At 42.1% G+C, this 16,772-nt stretch overlaps 3 protein-coding genes across 7 annotated transcripts in view; 1 reads left to right on the top strand and 2 right to left on the bottom strand.

The window, feature by feature from the left end:
* The window catches only part of LOC144986719 (NLR family CARD domain-containing protein 3-like), a 674,722-nt gene that overhangs the window by 403,648 nt on the left and 254,302 nt on the right, over positions 1 to 16,772 (bottom strand). The gene's annotated exons all lie outside the window — the stretch shown is intronic.
* Positions 1 to 16,772, top strand: part of LOC144987779 (uncharacterized) — a 149,000-nt gene that overhangs the window by 45,202 nt on the left and 87,026 nt on the right. The gene's annotated exons all lie outside the window — the stretch shown is intronic.
* The window catches only part of LOC144986915 (uncharacterized), a 52,549-nt gene continuing 35,964 nt past the window's right edge, over positions 188 to 16,772 (bottom strand). For both annotated transcript variants that reach the window (XM_078935635.1, XM_078935640.1), the window contains exons 2-3: positions 15,127 to 15,783; positions 188 to 2,207 (exon numbers count right to left, since the gene is read on the bottom strand). In XM_078935635.1, the coding sequence (XP_078791761.1) occupies positions 631 to 2,207; positions 15,127 to 15,783 (2,234 nt within the window). In that variant the 3' untranslated portion in view covers positions 188 to 630. The remainder of the gene's footprint in view (positions 2,208 to 15,126; positions 15,784 to 16,772) is intronic.

Here is a 16,772-nt window from a genome sequence, read left to right as displayed (position 1 = left end):
GATGAACCGAACCAAAAGTGCCATACCACTGTTTGGTACAACTACCTGTACTGTTACACCCCTATTACTTGACCTAACAAAGTATATAATGTAGTCACTCCTTTATGTTTAAATATATATTTATTAAATGTTCACTGATCACATTAAAACTGTTAGAATTAAAGATGTATAAAAAATGTTTCAACCATTATGAAGACATTCAAGAATTTGCCTTTAATGACTCAAAGAAAACAACTCATTTTTATTTGCAGGTACATCTAAAACAATTCATTTTGTGAAAAAGTTGTACATATTTTGTGAGCAGTAAAACTCTTTGTCGAATATCATTACACAAAGATTCAAATGTATTGATCCATTACTTTTTTGCTTTTGATGTAAAGATGAAAACCTAAAAAGAATTCCTGGAAAGTAAGAATATCATATTATAACAATACATTTGTATAAAACTTCATTTCTACATTTAAATAGTTACTTGTGTCTCCCTCTAATGAAGTTACTTCATCAATATGGTATGGAGGCCATCAGATTTTTCCCTCGTGTAAAATAAAGTCTTTGACTGTGGTTCAGAGGTTGAGGTGTCGACCTCTTATCAGAAAAGTTTAGAATTAAGAGTTTACACTAACTCCTTTATTACATTGTTTGTAAAGAGAAAGTTTTGTGAGTTCTCATGTGTCTTTTGAGATTAGATAAATCATTAAAACCTTTTTTACATTCTTTACAAAAAAAAGGCTTTTCTCCTGTGTGAGTTCTCATGTGTACGTTGAGATGAGATAGTTGACTAAAACTTTTTTTACATTCTTTACAAGAAAAAGGCTTTTCTCCTGTGTGAGTTCTCATGTGTTTGTTGAGAGAAGATACATCATAAAAACCTTTTTTACATTCTTTACAAGAAAAAGGCTTTTCTCCTGTGTGAGTTCTCATGTGTTCGTTGAGATGAGATAGTTGACTAAAACTTTTTTTACATTCTTTACAAGAAAAAGACCTTTCTCCTGTGTGAGTTCTTATGTGTTTGTTGAGAGTAGATGTGTAATTAAAACATTTTTTACATTCGTTACAAGAAAAAGGTCTTTCTCCTGTGTGAGTTCTCATGTGTACGTTGAGATGAGATAGTTGACTAAAACTTTTTTTACATTCTTTACAAGAAAAAGGCCTTTCTCCTGTGTGAGTTCTCATGTGTTTGTTGAGAGAAGATACATCACAAAAACTTTTTTTACATTCTTTACAAGAAACAGGCTTTTCTCCTGTGTGTGTTCTCATGTGTATTTTGAGAGCAGATTTGTAATTAAAACTTTTTTTACATTCTTTACAAGAAAAAGGCCTTTCTCCTGTGTGAATTCTCATGTGTGTTTTGAGATGAGATGTGAAATTAAAACATTTTTTACATTCTTTACAAGAAAAAGGCCTTTCTCCTGTGTGACTTCTCATGTGTACGTTGAGATGAGATATTTGACTATAACGTTTTTTACATTCTTTACAAGAAAAAGGCCTTTCTCCTGTGTGACTTCTCATGTGTACGTTGAGATGAGATATTTGACTATAACTTTTTTTACATTCTTTACAAGAAAAAGGCTTTTCTCCTGTGTGAATTCTCATATGTCTTTTGAGATAAGATCTGCGACAAAAGCTTTTATCACATTCTTTACAAGAAAATCTCTTATCTTCTGCATGGATTATTATATGAATTCTGAACAGGGATTTGTTGCAAAAGCTTTTACCACATTCTTTACAGATATAACATCTTTCATCAGACCCAGTTTCCATGTAGTCAGACGGGTTAGTAATTATTCTTGAGTTTTTACCAGACCTGATAGAGGAAAGTTTCTCTTTTTTTGGAGATTGTTTGTATTTCTTTCCAAGATTTGTCTTCTTGGGATTTTTTCTAGCATCGGAGTCACACTGACCTGCTGACATGTGAGAGCTGTCCACACTTTGGACATGACTTTTGTGTCTTCTCTTCCTCTGATCTCTGTTCTGTGGGTCTGTCTTTTCATCTGTAGTTGATGTTGATTCTTCATGTTGGTTTCCTTCTTCATCCTGACCATCAGTTACATTAAAGCTCTGGTGATTCTTTAGATCTGCTTCACTGTTCTCATCTTCCTCATAAGTAGGAATCTCCATCAAGGTATCAGTCTCCTGCTTCAGATCAAGCTGATCTTCCTCCTGATTGATGCAGAGTTCCACTGGTTCCTCTTGAATCTGTGGAGGTTCTGGAAAAGATAGAAAATAAATAAAAACGTCACTTAAATCACATTTGCTTGATTAAATACATACTTAATACTTAATTAAATAATTAATTAAATACTTAATTAAACAGTTATCATTAACTAAAGTATAAGTAGAGTTTGATTTATTGCTTGAAAAGGAGTGGCAAGAGGCAATCTTATATAATCCTACCCCTACTGATTTAATTAATTTCATAGTTTTACAGTGTTTTAAATACAGTGATTTTCTTTTTTTTTAAAGGAAATTAAATTGCAGAGAAGTAATTCATATATGGTACAAACAGGTCTTTAATGTTATATAACTGTATACTCAAATTAAATCATGCTGAGATAAATAAGACAGATTTACTAGAAAGGGGACGGTGAGATTGACAGAAAATGTACTTTTAACCTGATTCTGTCTCCAGGCAATTAATTGTTATATGAAATTATAAAAAGGAAAACAGTCTGAAAACAAATAGAAAGTTTTGGATTCTTGCCATTATTGACAGTAAAGATGCAGGCATCTATAGTAAATGTTTGACACAGTCTTTGAGGCTTTTTTCAGCACAACACCAGCTGTGTAATATTAGGAATATGCTGCTCATAAAGTTATATTCACATGTCTGTTATTGTACTTATTTTATTTAGAAATCACCTCCAGGACCATCAATCGGGTTCAGAAACTTGCCTGTGGTGGTGTTGGTGGGTGTGTTTATGTGTGTGTGTTAACCTGGAGGTGATGCTGGCAGCACAGGCGGTAAAAATGTGTCAAAATGGACGAGCTTAAAGATTTGATGTGAGAACTTGTAAAATAGAATGTGGCAAACCAAATGTCTGCATCTGTGTGTAGAATTCTTCAGCTGTAAAGTATGACAAATAAAATCACAACTGACAAATTACCATTTGCATGTGTTCACTATAGTTACAACCTCAAATCAGCAGCCGCGGTTACATGGGAAAATATCTTGATCGGATCAATGGTCGGGTTAAAATTCACCCGTGCACATGGGCAAAGAAAACCTTTTCCGATTAGAACTAACGTTGTTAAAAAATTCCCGGAAAAGGAGATGCGTCCTGTTGTAAACAAACTGCTGCCACATACATTTATACAGCAGCTCCGTAATATACGAGATGATCTTCCAAACGGGCTTTTTATTAATGTTATGAATATTATGAAGCACCTGTTCGCTCATCGTTATATTTAATCCGTGTGGTCAGTGCTTTTTTGTGGAAGAATTAAGCTGGAAGAAGGGTTAAGACAGGTTATAAACACAGGCTAACAACATTAGCCTGATGATGGACACAAAATCCAGGACCATGCAGGAAAACTCTGCTATCTGCATCTTGGCTGCACGTAAATGTTTGGGAATAACATCAGTCTTTTTTTTGTCGGGACACAGCTGGAAACACAAATCCTCGTGATTGTTTGAACAGTTTCTAAGGAGTCGGACTGAACGACATTTATTTTGGTTTTGAAAAGTTCACACACCGCCCCAAAGCCGCTCTGTGAGCCAGCGACTTGAGCTCTGTTTTTTTTTTATGTGTGATTTATTTATAAATTTTTCAAAATAAGAAAACACAAACAAACAAACAATTCAAAACCACAATTACAAAGAAGAAAAAAAAAAGTACACAAATGAATAAACAAAATCTTACAAACCATAAAACAATATACTGTGCTACCAATCTGGAAACAGCAGAGACACTGCACAACTCACAACTATTAATGTACCCAAAAGTTCACTGGGTCGTTTCCAAGGTCAAGGACATCACATGCTCCAAGAAAGGTGACCAAATTTCAGAGAATCTACATGTAGTACCATTTAAACAATGTCTGATTTTTTCCAGCTTAATAAAAGAAAGAGAGTCTTTTTTCCACTTTGAGTGAGTGGGTGGGCGAAGGTCTTTCCAGTGCATCAAGATAGTCCGACGGGCAAGTAATGTCAGAAAGGCAATAAGGTCCTCTAACCAAGGAGGGAGAGAGTGATTGTCCGGAAGTATACCAAAAAGGGCTGTCATTGGGGAACGGTGTACTTTGACGTTACAGACAGAGGATAAAGAATCAAATACAGAGTCCCAGAAGTCAGAAAGCGACGGGCATGTCAAAAACATATGAGTAAGATTTGCAGGGCCTAGATTACATTTTACACAGTTAGGATCAGTGCCTGGAAAAACTCTGGCAAGTCTGCTTCTAGACCAATGAGCTCTATGAACCACCTTATATTGAATGATACAGTGCCGGGCGCATATTGATGAGGAGTGAATTCGCCCTAGCACAGATCTCCACTGATCATCATTTATGTCTACATGAAGCTCTTCTGACCAAGTCGCACGTAGCTGGTCAGATGACGAAGCAAGGGTGGAGAGTAAAAAGTTATAAATTTTTGATATTGTACCCTTCAGAGAGGGGTTGATCCCCATGAGAGTGTCAATCATAGTGGCTGTTGGGGTACTGGAAGGGTCAGGGAAATGACGACAGATAAAATGACGAGCCTGCAGATACCTAAAGAAATGAGTGTTGGGCAGATTAAAGTTTTTAGCTAATAACTCAAACGGAGCTAAAGTTCCATCTATGTAAACTGAAACTAAGCCACGACTTCTCCACAGGGCAAAAGTCTTATCTGTAGATGATGGAGGAAACAAAGGGTTAAGATGGAGTGGGGACATGAGAGAGATTTTTTGAATTCCAAGGTGCTGTTTAAGTTGAGTCCATATCTTTAAACAATGCTTAACTATGATGTTATCGGTATAAGATGTGAGAGAAAAACAGGCAGACACAGAAGAGAGAATAAAGTAGCAGAGGCAAAAGTACAAGATGATTCCTCTATTAGTGACCAGACTGGCTTAACAATGTGACTATGACACCAAAATAATATTGTTCTGATATTTGCAGCCCAATAATAAAATAAAAAGTTTGGTAAGGAGAGGCCACCATTATCTTTGCTTTTCTGTAATATGGTTTTTCTCATCCTTGGAGGCTTTTTTCCCCATAGAAATTGGGCAATAGAGTTGTCAAGGGACCTAAAAAATTGATTTGGGATAAATACTGGTAGGCATTGAAAAAAATAAAGAAATTTAGGCAGCACATTCATTTTAATGCAGCTTATTCTGCCTGCAAGGGATAATGGCAGCATAGACCAGCGCTGTAAGTCACAATTAATTTGATCCAGTAATGGGATAAAGTTGGTTTTGAAAAGATCAGAAAATTCCTTAGTCACTTGAACGCCTAGATACCTAATGACAGATGGAGAGATTTTAAAAGGTAAGTCTGAGGGGGGGTAGGCCATGGCCTCCGGATTGATGGGAAAAAGTTCACTTTTATTTAAGTTTAATTTGTAACCAGAGATCTGACCAAACTCCCGCAGCAGAGCTAAAACTGATGGCATGGAGACAGTTGGATCTGAAATAAATAATAAAAGGTCATCTGCATATAAGGCTACTTTATGATCTACACCGCCCCTCAAGATACCACACATAGAGCTAGTTCTAATGGCCGCCGCAAGTGGTTCAATGGCTAGCGCAAATAAAAGAGGAGAAAGAGGACAGCCCTGTCTAGTTCCACGGCCCAAGGGGAAGTATTCTGAGTAGTCGTTATTAGTGCGAACACGTGCCATAGGCGATGTGTACAGTAATTTGATCCATGACAGGAATTTAGAGCCAAAGCCAAAGCGTCTCAGAGTATAAAACAAGTAAGACCACTCAACCCGATCAAAAGCCTTTTCAGCATCCATAGAGATGACCATTTCAGGGGTGCCAGTTGAAGAGGTGCAGTATAAAATATTCATAAGCCGCCTAATGTTGTGATATGAATGTCTGGTTTTAATAAAGCCAGTTTGGTCAGGACTGATTAATGTGGGCATTATCGGCTCTAAGCGTTTTGCTAGCAGTTTTGCTAAAATTTTAACATCTGCACACAGCAGAGATATAGGCCTATAACTGCTGCAGCATCTGGGATCTTTATCCTTCTTTAGGATAAGCGAGATTGTGGCCTGTCGCAAAGTTGCCGGTAAAGCACCAATATCAGCTGAAGTCTGTAACATGTTTAGCATTAGAGGGGATAATTTATCCAAAAAAACCTTAAAAAATTCAGATGGGAACCCATCCGGTCCGGGGCTTTTCCCACTCTGCATAGACATGACAGCGTTCTTTAGTTCTTCAGCAGTGAAAGGCTTATCCAATTGAGCAGCTACATCTGCTTCAACTGTCGGAATATTAAGATGTGAAAAGAAATCTTCATAACATTTTTCATCAGGAAAACATTCAGAAGTGTATAGAGCAGAATAAAAAATCCCTAAATGTGTCATTGATAGTTTGAGGATTAAGTATGAGTCCATCAGAGGTAGAGAGTTCGGTAATATTTTGAGCTGCTGTTGACTGTCTAATCTGGTGTGAGAGTATTTTATTAGGCTTATCCCCAAACTCTTAATAGCTATAACGGGTCCTGAGTATTAATTGGACTGCCTCGTCGGTGGCTATCGAGTCAAATTCTGCCTTTTTTTATAAGCAATTTCTTAGATAGATCAGCACTGGGGGATTCTGCACATTTATTTTGCAGTTCTGATATGACAGAATAAAGATCACGGCTCTTTTGTGAGGCTATCTTATTTTTATAGGCACTGTATGATATTATTTCCCCTCTCAGAAATGCTTTACATGCTTCCCAAATTGAAATTGCAGATGCATCTGGTGTATTGTTAGTAAAAATGTAAAGGTCTATACTTTCACTAATAAACTGAACAAAGTCTGTGTCTTTGAGAAGCAGTGGGTTAAAGCGCCATGGAGACCGTGACAAAGAGTTGCCTGGGGGGGAAATATCAAGGGTAACAGGTGAATGGTCTGATATTACTATGGGGGTGTATTCGCAGTAATTGACAGCAGAGAGCAAATTATTATCAATGAGGAAAAAATCTATTCTAGAGAAAAAACTGTGCACCGGCGAGAAAAAGGAGAAATGCTTAACATTTGGATTAAAATGACGCCAGACATCTGTGACACCATATTGTGACATGAACAGTTGTATGGCTTTAGAGGATTTGGACACAGAATAGGGCTTAGATGAGGAACGATCCAGTGTTGGGTTAAGGCAACAGTTAAAATCACCTCCCATTACAAGCTGACTGTTGTTTAAATTAGGAATGGAAAGGAAAAGTTTCTTAAAAATTCCTCACTGTCAAAGTTTGGACCGTAGACATTCACTAATGTGAGACTCTTACCACAAATTCTGCCTGAAACTATAATGTAACGGCCATTGGGGTCTGATATTACCTCAGTAACAGAAAATGGAACTGATTTATGGACAAGAACAGCCACACCTCTGGCTTTACTGTTAAATGATGAGTGATAAAGTTGCCCAACCCACCCAAATCGCATCTTCAAGTGATCAGCTGCTTTCAGATGAGTTTCCTGCAAGAATGCAATCTTTGTGTTTAGCTGTTTTAAATGACTGATGACCTTCTTTCTTTTAATTGGAGAATTCAATCCCTTCACATTCCAACTAACAAACCGTAAGGCTCCTCCAGGAGCTGGTGGGGCATTAGGACCCAGCATATCCTATGTTTGAGTGAAGTGATTCTGGCCCCAATACTCTGATATTAATAAACTTTACAGAAGAAGTAGCACAGAAAAAATAATAACAACAAAAATGACAAAAACACAACAAAACTGAAAAAGAAAAAACAAAAGGTAACAACCAACCCTCTGATATAATTATCAGCATATTTTAATACTTCCTGTGAGCCAGCGACTTGAGCTCTGTTTGAACACGGTTCCTCCTGAGTCCTGCAGCCGCTAACCCAGAGCGGCGGGACAGCTCGCAGTCTGAATTCTCCCACACATAACAAAACAACAAAATGCACAACACGTAACAACGCATCCTCCTTCACCCACATACAAAGTTATCCGGCTGCTCTGATCACTTGGTCCACTGGCATCCGAGCCCGGAGCTCGGGTGCCAGTGGACCGAAGCGCTCTTGCCCCGCATCTCCCTCGTGAGGGGTGTAAGAGAAGGGAGAGGCAGAGAACCAGCCAGGCGAGAGCGGAGCAGCGCTTTTCACAGGGCCTCCGCAGAGCAGCTTGTCGGTCCCGTATGCGCTCCAAAGCTTTCTCTCAGTAGCCGCGTTTACATGGGCAAAAGTAATCGGAATGAACGCCTGATCGGAAAGAAAATGCATCATGTAAACGTACCGTTGGGAATGCTCTGCCCCGATCAGACTCGTTCGGATCAAAATTTCTTTCCGATCGAGATAGGTGGGTTATACCGATCGTATATCCGATCGTTGTTCATGTAAACGGTCATTTCGATCGTGTGTCACTACTGCTCTGGTTTACATCACGCATAGATGGTGTTTCGCTGAGAGAAAGCTTTGGAGCTCATATGGGACCAACCAGCTGCTCTGCTGACGCCCTGTGAAAAGCGCCGCTCCGGTCTCGCCCTGCTGGCTCTCCCCTCTCTTTCACCCCTCACGAGGGAGATGCGGAGGCGGTTGCCCCGGCCAGTTGGCTGCCTCGGTCCTGTCGAGGCCTAACCAGAGCTCTTCTAGGGCCGGCGCTTGGGGGGGTGGGGGGGCTGGGCTTGCTCCGGGGTGGTGTCGCTTTCTGGCTCCTCTCTCTCTGTGTGGGGTGGGTGGTGCTGGGCCTGGGGTGTCGGCGCCTCGGGGGATGGGGTCCCTGGGGTGGGGTGGCCTGGCCCCTCTGCTGGGGGGAGGCTTGGGGACGGCTGTTAAACCACCGGGGAGACAGTCTACCAGCTGTCCCCAACCTACCCCCTTCCTCATATAACCTTATATTAGGGTGAAGGGGTGGGGGGTTTAGCCTGCGATGCGCCTTGAGGGGGGGGGGGGGGGGGGGGGGGGGGGCTACTTGGCAGTGGTACCCCTCCCATGGTTGCCGTATGGAGTAGGCCCCCCCTCTTTCGGTTTTATTTGCACCTTAAACATGTAGGGCCCTTGGTGGTGGTGGTGGTGGGGGGGGGGGTGCTTGGACATCACTGCCAGCAAGCAGCGGATGTCCTCCTAGCACCCTACCTGCCAATTTTAATCGCACCTTAGACATTTAGGGCCCGTTGGTGGGGAGGGTGAGGGGACATCACTGTGAGTAATCAGGAGATGTCCCCTCAGTGCCCTACCCGCCAATTTTAACTGCACCCCCCTTAGTACACACACCCCTCCCCCCTCAAAATATACACTCCAACATAAAACACACACACATGCACACATACAACCTCACAAACACACATACATGCACACACATTTTGCAAGGAAGGTGGGACATAGGACCATCTGTCCCCTACCCCTTCCCTGGTGGGGGGTACGGGTCCCTTGGCGACGGCTGCCCCCTGGGTGCCGGTCTCCTGGGCTACGGTACTATCTCTACTCGGGGGTTGGGGGGCGGGTGTTCACATAGCACCTGAGCTGGGGGTGTCCGTGTCCCTGGGGGTGGGTTCTGGTCCTTGCCCCTGGGCCCCGCCAAACTTCCCACAGTGGCCGAGCCTGGTCGGGCCATGTTTACAACACCCCTTGTGGGCCCCTCTTTTTCCCCGGGGTGCTCCCCTCCGGGGTGGGGGTGGCTGGCCCCTGCTGGGTGGCTGCCTGGAGTGCGGAGCGGTTCTCTCTTGGGGGGTCCTGGCTCGTACCTGGGGTTGGGGCGGGGGGATGCCCGGAACTCCTGGGTGGTGATGTGGTGCTCGTCTGGAGCTGTGGGTGCCCTTCCGGCGCGGCGGGGGGGCTGCTCTCCTGGTTGGGCTGGGGCGGCGCTCTCTTTCCCTCGTGCTTCCCTGCTCTCTGGCTCTGGGGGCCTCGCGGCGGTCCTGCTGGTCCTGGCCTGGGTGGCAGGTTTGGTCGGCCGGGGGGCGGTTGTCCCCTGCCTGCTGCCGTGTGGCGTTGGGGGGTTCCGGCTGCCACTGCTGCTGCGGCGGGGGTCTGGGTGTGGGGGTGGCTGGGCGCTCCTCCTTCTTTTCACATTCCACCATCCATTTTAAAAGAACATAAACACTCACCTGAGCACAGGTGTTAGCTCACCTTTGCACCAATAGTTTGCATGATTGAATGAATGAAAGATTTCACACTAGTTGGTTTAAAGTCATAGGTATGCGTGTGTAAACACTATCTGTTCTGTGTACATGTTGACATGTGGACATTTTTGCAGCTAGCAAGTGTTTTGATAACATTTCAGTGTGTGTGTGGACAGGCTCTGCCCTTGTTGTACTACATTTGAATCTTACCGTAATGATAAACAACCAGTAAACCTGTCTGTTCTATGCTGCTTCATGGTCTTATCCCTCCCCCCCTCCCACTGTCAACCCCCCCTCTCTGACATCCCTCTCTCTTCTTCCCTCCTTTCCTTTTCCGTCCGGTCCAACACCAAGGATTTTCAAACATGATTGAAATTAATAAAGTTTGGCCTCGATTACAAAAGGGGTTTATTCAGACATACCTTTGGTTTGTCTGAAGATTAATAACCCCTCTTGTTAAAGTAAAATATGTCCAACACAAGAGGCCCTCAGCTCTCATCTGTCTGCCCAGCTGTTGGACAGGACAAGTTAAAAAAAAAAAAAAAAAGATGCGGAGGGGGAGCGCTTCGTGTCCCCCGACGCTCACTCGGTCCACTGGCACCCGAGTGAGCATAGCAGCCGGATTAATAATTTTGTATCTGAGGGGGGGGAGGATGCTTTTTTACGTGTGCGTTTTGTTATGTGTGGGAGAATTCAGACTGCGAGCCGTCCCGCCGCTCTGGGTTAGCGGCTGCAGGACTCAGGAGGAACCGTGTTCAAACAGAGCTCGGGCCGCTAGCTCACAGAGCGGCTTTGGGGCGGTGTGTGAACTTTTCAGAGCAGAAATAAATGTTGCGCAGTCCTTAGAAACTGTTCAAACAATCATGTGGATTTGTGTTTCCAGTTGTGTCCCGACAAAATAAAGGCTGATGTTATTTCCATACATTTATGTGCAGCCAAGATGCAGATTGCTGCGTTTCTCGCACGGTCCTGGATATTGTGTCCATCAAGGCTAATGTTGTTAGCCTGTGTTTATAACCTGTCCTAACCCTTCGTCCAGCTTAATTCTTCCACAAAAAAGCACTGACCACACGGATTAAATATAACGATGAGCGAACAGGCACTTCATAACATTCATAACATTAATAAAAAGCCCGTTTGGAAGATCGTCTTGTATTACGGAGCTGCTGCACATGCTGGCTGTTTTTTTTTTTTTTTTTACTTATTTATTTAATATAGGGGACAGCGCACATTAATAAAGCTTGCTGTCAATATGCCAGAGTTAGCCAAAGGGCTATTTTTCATCTGCAGTTCCTGGGAAGATGTTAAAATCACCCTAAAAGATCAAAGTAAAATTACTTACATGTATTTACATAAAATTACATATATATATTAAACAATGCATTCAATAAAATAAGCAGTTAACCTAAAAACAAATTAGTGATAAAACAATCTAAAATCAGACAAATGTAAGAACATACACACATATAAAAGACTTGACAGTAGCGAGGATCAGTGAGAGGAAAGGTACTCAGTGTTGACAGCTCTGATTGTCAATGAGCCATTTCTTTAATTGTGTCTTGAATAAATGATATGTGTTTTGATTTCTGATACTAACAGGTGTGAAGTTCCACTCAGTAGCAGCTCTAACAGAAAAAGCAGTCTGACCAAAAACGCTTTTTCTGAAGGGAATGATACCGTCTCCTCTGACTGCACTCCAAGTCCTGCTGTCCGGATGTTAATTAACTGGTGAAGAGGAGGGAATGATAAGCCATGAAGGATTTTGTACACGAGACAGAGATTTGAATATTTGACCATGTTGTCCCAATTCAGTAAACCATGTTTTTGTAATATTGTACAATGGTGAAATATGTTGGGTTTTTTATCCAAAGTTTTAACAGTTTGTATAATGTTTGGAGAGGTTTTAAAGATGTATTGCAAGTCTGTGACCAGACAGGCAAACAGTAAATGATATGAGATAAAATCATAGAGTGCATGTACATTTTTGCTGACTATGTGGACATCTGGTGGCGAATGTGTCTAAAATTAATGAGGTTGAATTTGATTCTGTTGCAGACCCTTTTGATGTGTGATTTGAAAGACAGCTTTGAATCCAGTATGACACCCAGATATTTGTGTTCTGATACAATCTGTAGCCTTTCTCCTGAAACAAAAACATCTGGTTCAGCAGTGAGATTATTATTGGACTTGGTGAAAAACATTGCAAATGTTTTAGACATGTTTAGCTGTAAACAAGAATATTTCAACCAAGCTGTGATGTTAACCATGGCATTGGTGAGCTTCTCAGCCACCTGAGAAGAATTACTGCCATGAACACAGACTACAGTGTCATCAGCATACATCTCCACAGAAACATCAGGACAACTAGATGGAAAGTCTTTAATGTACAGTGAAAATAGCAAAGGTCCCAAAATTGATCCTTGGGAATACCAGCTGGTAGACTGAGAGCTGCAGATTCAAATGACTGGACTTTGACAAGTTTGGAGCGGTCAGTGAAGTAAGAATCAATCCATTGCAGTGCATCAAAAGAAAAGTTAAAATTGCATAATTTTGACTGTAAGATTTTCTGATTAACAGTGTCAAAAGCCTTCTTAAGATTTCATTTTCAAAATGAAAAAGCATTTTTTGACTCAGAAATATAATGAAAAAGCAATCCACCAAAATGCTTTTTCATTTCCTTCCTCAACACAGCTAATTCTGTCACTTAATTAAAATGATAAATAAAATGGTATTTGACATTTCATTTTCAAAAAGGTCACTGGTAAATGTGTAGCATAATTCATTTAGAAATGTCTAATTTGACAATTAAAATGGATTAACAGAAATGCTTTTTAATTTTCAAAATGTAGCTGCATTTTTTGACTCAAAATTAAAAAGAAAAAGCAATATTTCAAAATGCCTTTTCATTTTATACTTAAAACCGCTTATTCTGTGTCATAATTAAAATGAAAATGCAAAGAGGGGATTGCATTTGCTTTTTCACATCCACCCCGCGCACATTGTCGCAATATTCATTTAGAAAAAGCATTAGCAGAGGGGAGGCGGGGCGATGACGTCACTGCTTTCTCTGTGTGTCCGGCCGCTGACTGACACACACACACGCACCAGGAGCAGACTGTGTTAGCGGCAGAGACGAGGGTTTTGTGTTGGTTGTGAACTTCTGATGAGTTTCCACAGCTTCTCAGGACTACATAGCAGCATGTCCGCCTTCTGCGGTCCTCCTCCTGACGCACCGCGGACAAGCTTTGGTTCTTCGGACCGCCAGCTGCCTTCGCATTGCGGAGCGCGAAGCTCCAGATCGCTGAAGGTGGAAATGCTGCTGCGATCTGAGAAACCATCATATGAATTTGTGTTTCCAGTGGTGTCCAGAACAAAATAAAGACTGATGTAATTCCCACAAACAAATTTATCTGGAGCTTCGCGCTGAATTTGCTGTTTGATTTATTAAGATCCAGGTTTGAGCAGGCCAGGTCCAGCGGTTTGTGAACAGGACCCGGTTTTACGTGATCTTAATGTGAAAAATGCAGCAGAATGTTCCTTTAGTGCCCTCGCGAATCAGAAGCTGTGAATCGTAAGCCAACTTTAGCGTCGTCTGACCTCACGGATTTAAAAACATATGATCGAGCAGAGCAGGCCCTAAAATATAATCATAACTGTAATAAAATCACATTATGAAGATAGTCTCCTGCAGCTTCGCGCTGAGTGTTGGTCCACCAGCAACGTTTAGCACGGAGCACGGAGAAATCTGCTATCTGTTGATGGGGCTCCAGCTGTCAAACAGCAAATTCAGCGCGAAGGTGCAGATACGCTTGTATGTGGGAATTACATCAGTCTTTATTTTGTTCTGGACACCACTGGAAACACAAATTCATATGATTGTTTCTCAGATCGTAGCAGCATTTCCGCCTTCAGCGATCTGGAGCTTCGCGCTCCGCTGTGCGAAGGTATTACTGCTGAACGACAATAAAAATTAAAGGCCACCAACAGTCATAAATAATTTCCGCTCAGTCCATTCGTTTACATACTTAGGTTTAAGCATTTTTCCAAACATAGCAGTAACAGTTCAAAATAATTATGACTTTATAACAAAAGAAATAAATGACAGTATTAATAGATGGATGCAGCGTCCTACATCACTGATCGGTCGAATTAATGTATACAAAACGAACATTTTACCAAAATTACTGTATGTTTTTCGAAATATCCCCCTGCCACCGCTTGACGGCTGGTTCAAAACTATAAAACAAATGATTATTTGACAGTTTGACAGAGAAATCTGCTGAAAAAAACTGAACAACAGTGGCTCAGGCGGTTGAGCGGGTCGTCCAATGATTAAAGAGTCAGCGGTTCGAACCCCGCTCCCACCAGCCAAATGTTGTTGTGTCCTTGGGCAAGACACTTCACCCTCCTTGCCTCCAGTGTGGCTCCACTGGTGTGTGAATGTGCATGAATGATCCCGGTGATGGTCAGAGGGGCTGTAGGCCCAAACTGGCAGTCACGCCTCTCTGAGTCTGCCCCAGGGCAGCTGTGGCTACATCAGTAGCTTACCATCACCAAGTATGAATGAGAAGCGAATGAATAAGGAACACACTGTAAGCGCTTTGGGCGTCTTGAAAATCCAATCGATTATTATTACAGACTTCTTTATCTGCTAACAATTTTCTCTTTGATCCGTTAAGGTTTCCTGTTTGTCGTTAGCTGGAGGGACTAACTAATACCATATGATTTGAAGAATGTTGTCGGCTGCACTGACCAACAATGTCTTCTGTTTTTTCAACTGGAAGGGACAGAAGAGACTCTTCCAAGACACGCTGTTGATGGACTGCATGTTTGGAGAGCTTGAAGCTCAAGATAGAACCGTTGTTGAAGTGAACATACCGATAGTGTGAAGATGAAGATCAGAGTCACACTGACCTGCTGACATGTGAGAGCTGTCCACACTTTGGACAGGACTTCTGTCCCTCCTCTTCCTCTTATCTCTGTTCTGTGGGTCTGTCTCTTCATCGGTAGTTGATGTTGATTCTGTCTCTTCATCTTTAGTTGATGTTGATTCAGTCTCTTCATCTGTAGTTGATGATGATTCTGTCTCTTCATCTGTAGTTGATGTTGATTCTTCATGTTGGTTTCCTTCTTCATCCTGACTATCAGTTACATTAAAGCTCTGGTGATTGTTTAGATCTGCTTCACTGTTCTCATCTTCCTCATAAGTAGGAATCTCCATCAAGGTATCAGTCTCCTGCTTCAGATCAATCTGATCTTCATCCTGACTGATGCAGAGCTCCCCTGGTTCCTCTTTCATCTTTGGAGGTTCTGGTTCCTCCTGTTCTTCTTTAATCTGAGGAGGTTCTGGTTCCTCCTGTTCTTCTTTAACCTGTGGAGGTTCTGGGTCCTCCTGTTCCTCTCGAATCTGTGGAGGTTCTGGTTCCTCCCGTTCTTCTTTAATCTGTGGAGGTTCTGGTTCCTCCTGTTCTTCTTTAACCTGTGGAGGTTCTGGGTCCTCCTGTTCCACCCTGAAGTTAATCTGCTGGTTGCATTGATCTTCCTCTTCAGTCATCCAATGCTGGGGGAGGACTGCAGGGACACAAACACAACAAGGAGAATTTTATACGTTTCCAGGACTTTTGGGTTTTTTCAAGCATCAATAAACTCTGTAATCATTGGAAAAAATGTCTGAGGAGTCTGGAGGACCAGAAGAGACTCATTGAAATAAATAAATTGAATATAAAATAATTGAATAAATTCATTCATTCATTTAAAATGTCAATAAAAAAATAAAATAAATTAAAAAAATCATGACACTTTATGGTCCAGTGTGGGACAAATTAAAATAAATACAATGCTCAGCTGCACGGTGGAGCAGTGGTTAGCGCTCGTGCCTCACAGCAAGAAGGCCCCCGTTTCACCTGAAACAGAACATCGATGGGGGACCTTTCTGTGTGGAGTTTGCATGTTCTCCCAGTGCACGCGTGGGTTCTCCTAGGGATCTCCGGCTTCCTCCCACCGTCCAAAAACATGCTTCATAGGTTAAATGGCAACTCTGAATTGTCCCTAGGTGTGAGTGTGAGAATGAATGGATGTGTGTGTGGATTGTGGACATTTACCCTCCAGCGCCCCCTCCTTATCCTTAACCCAAAGTCCCTCCAACACGGCCTTCATCCAAACCCCCTCCAACACGCCCCCTCCGTCGTTGACCCAAATCCCGTCCAGCTCCCACTCCTCCCGGTCCATCACCCAAACTACCCTCAACTCAACCTCTCCTGCGCGCCTCTAGAGGTGCTATTCCCCGGAGCTAGGATGAAACGGGCCCCCAGTGTCCTAGGAAAGGTTATGTCAAACTGGGGCCCTGTGATGAACAGCTTCCTTCTGGTGCTATACCTGTAGTTGCACCACGTAGAATGCAAAAAAGGGCAGTTAGATTGTCCAATCAAAGAAATCTAGTTCACATCCCTTGCAAGAAGGTTTTGACCAGTCCCAAGGAAACTAAGCTCAAACTTGCTGCACTCAATGTCAGATCTTTATGCAACAAATCATTTTTAATCAATAATCTTATCTCTTCTTTT

The sequence above is a fragment of the Oryzias latipes genome, chromosome 2 (genome assembly GCF_053564925.1).
Source record: "Oryzias latipes strain Hd-rR chromosome 2, Olatipes_Hd-rR_3.1".
In the NCBI taxonomy this organism is placed as follows: Eukaryota; Metazoa; Chordata; class Actinopteri; order Beloniformes; family Adrianichthyidae; genus Oryzias; species Oryzias latipes.
The sequence above is the reverse complement of the archived record's forward strand: the minus strand, read 5'-3'. Positions and strand labels throughout refer to the sequence as shown.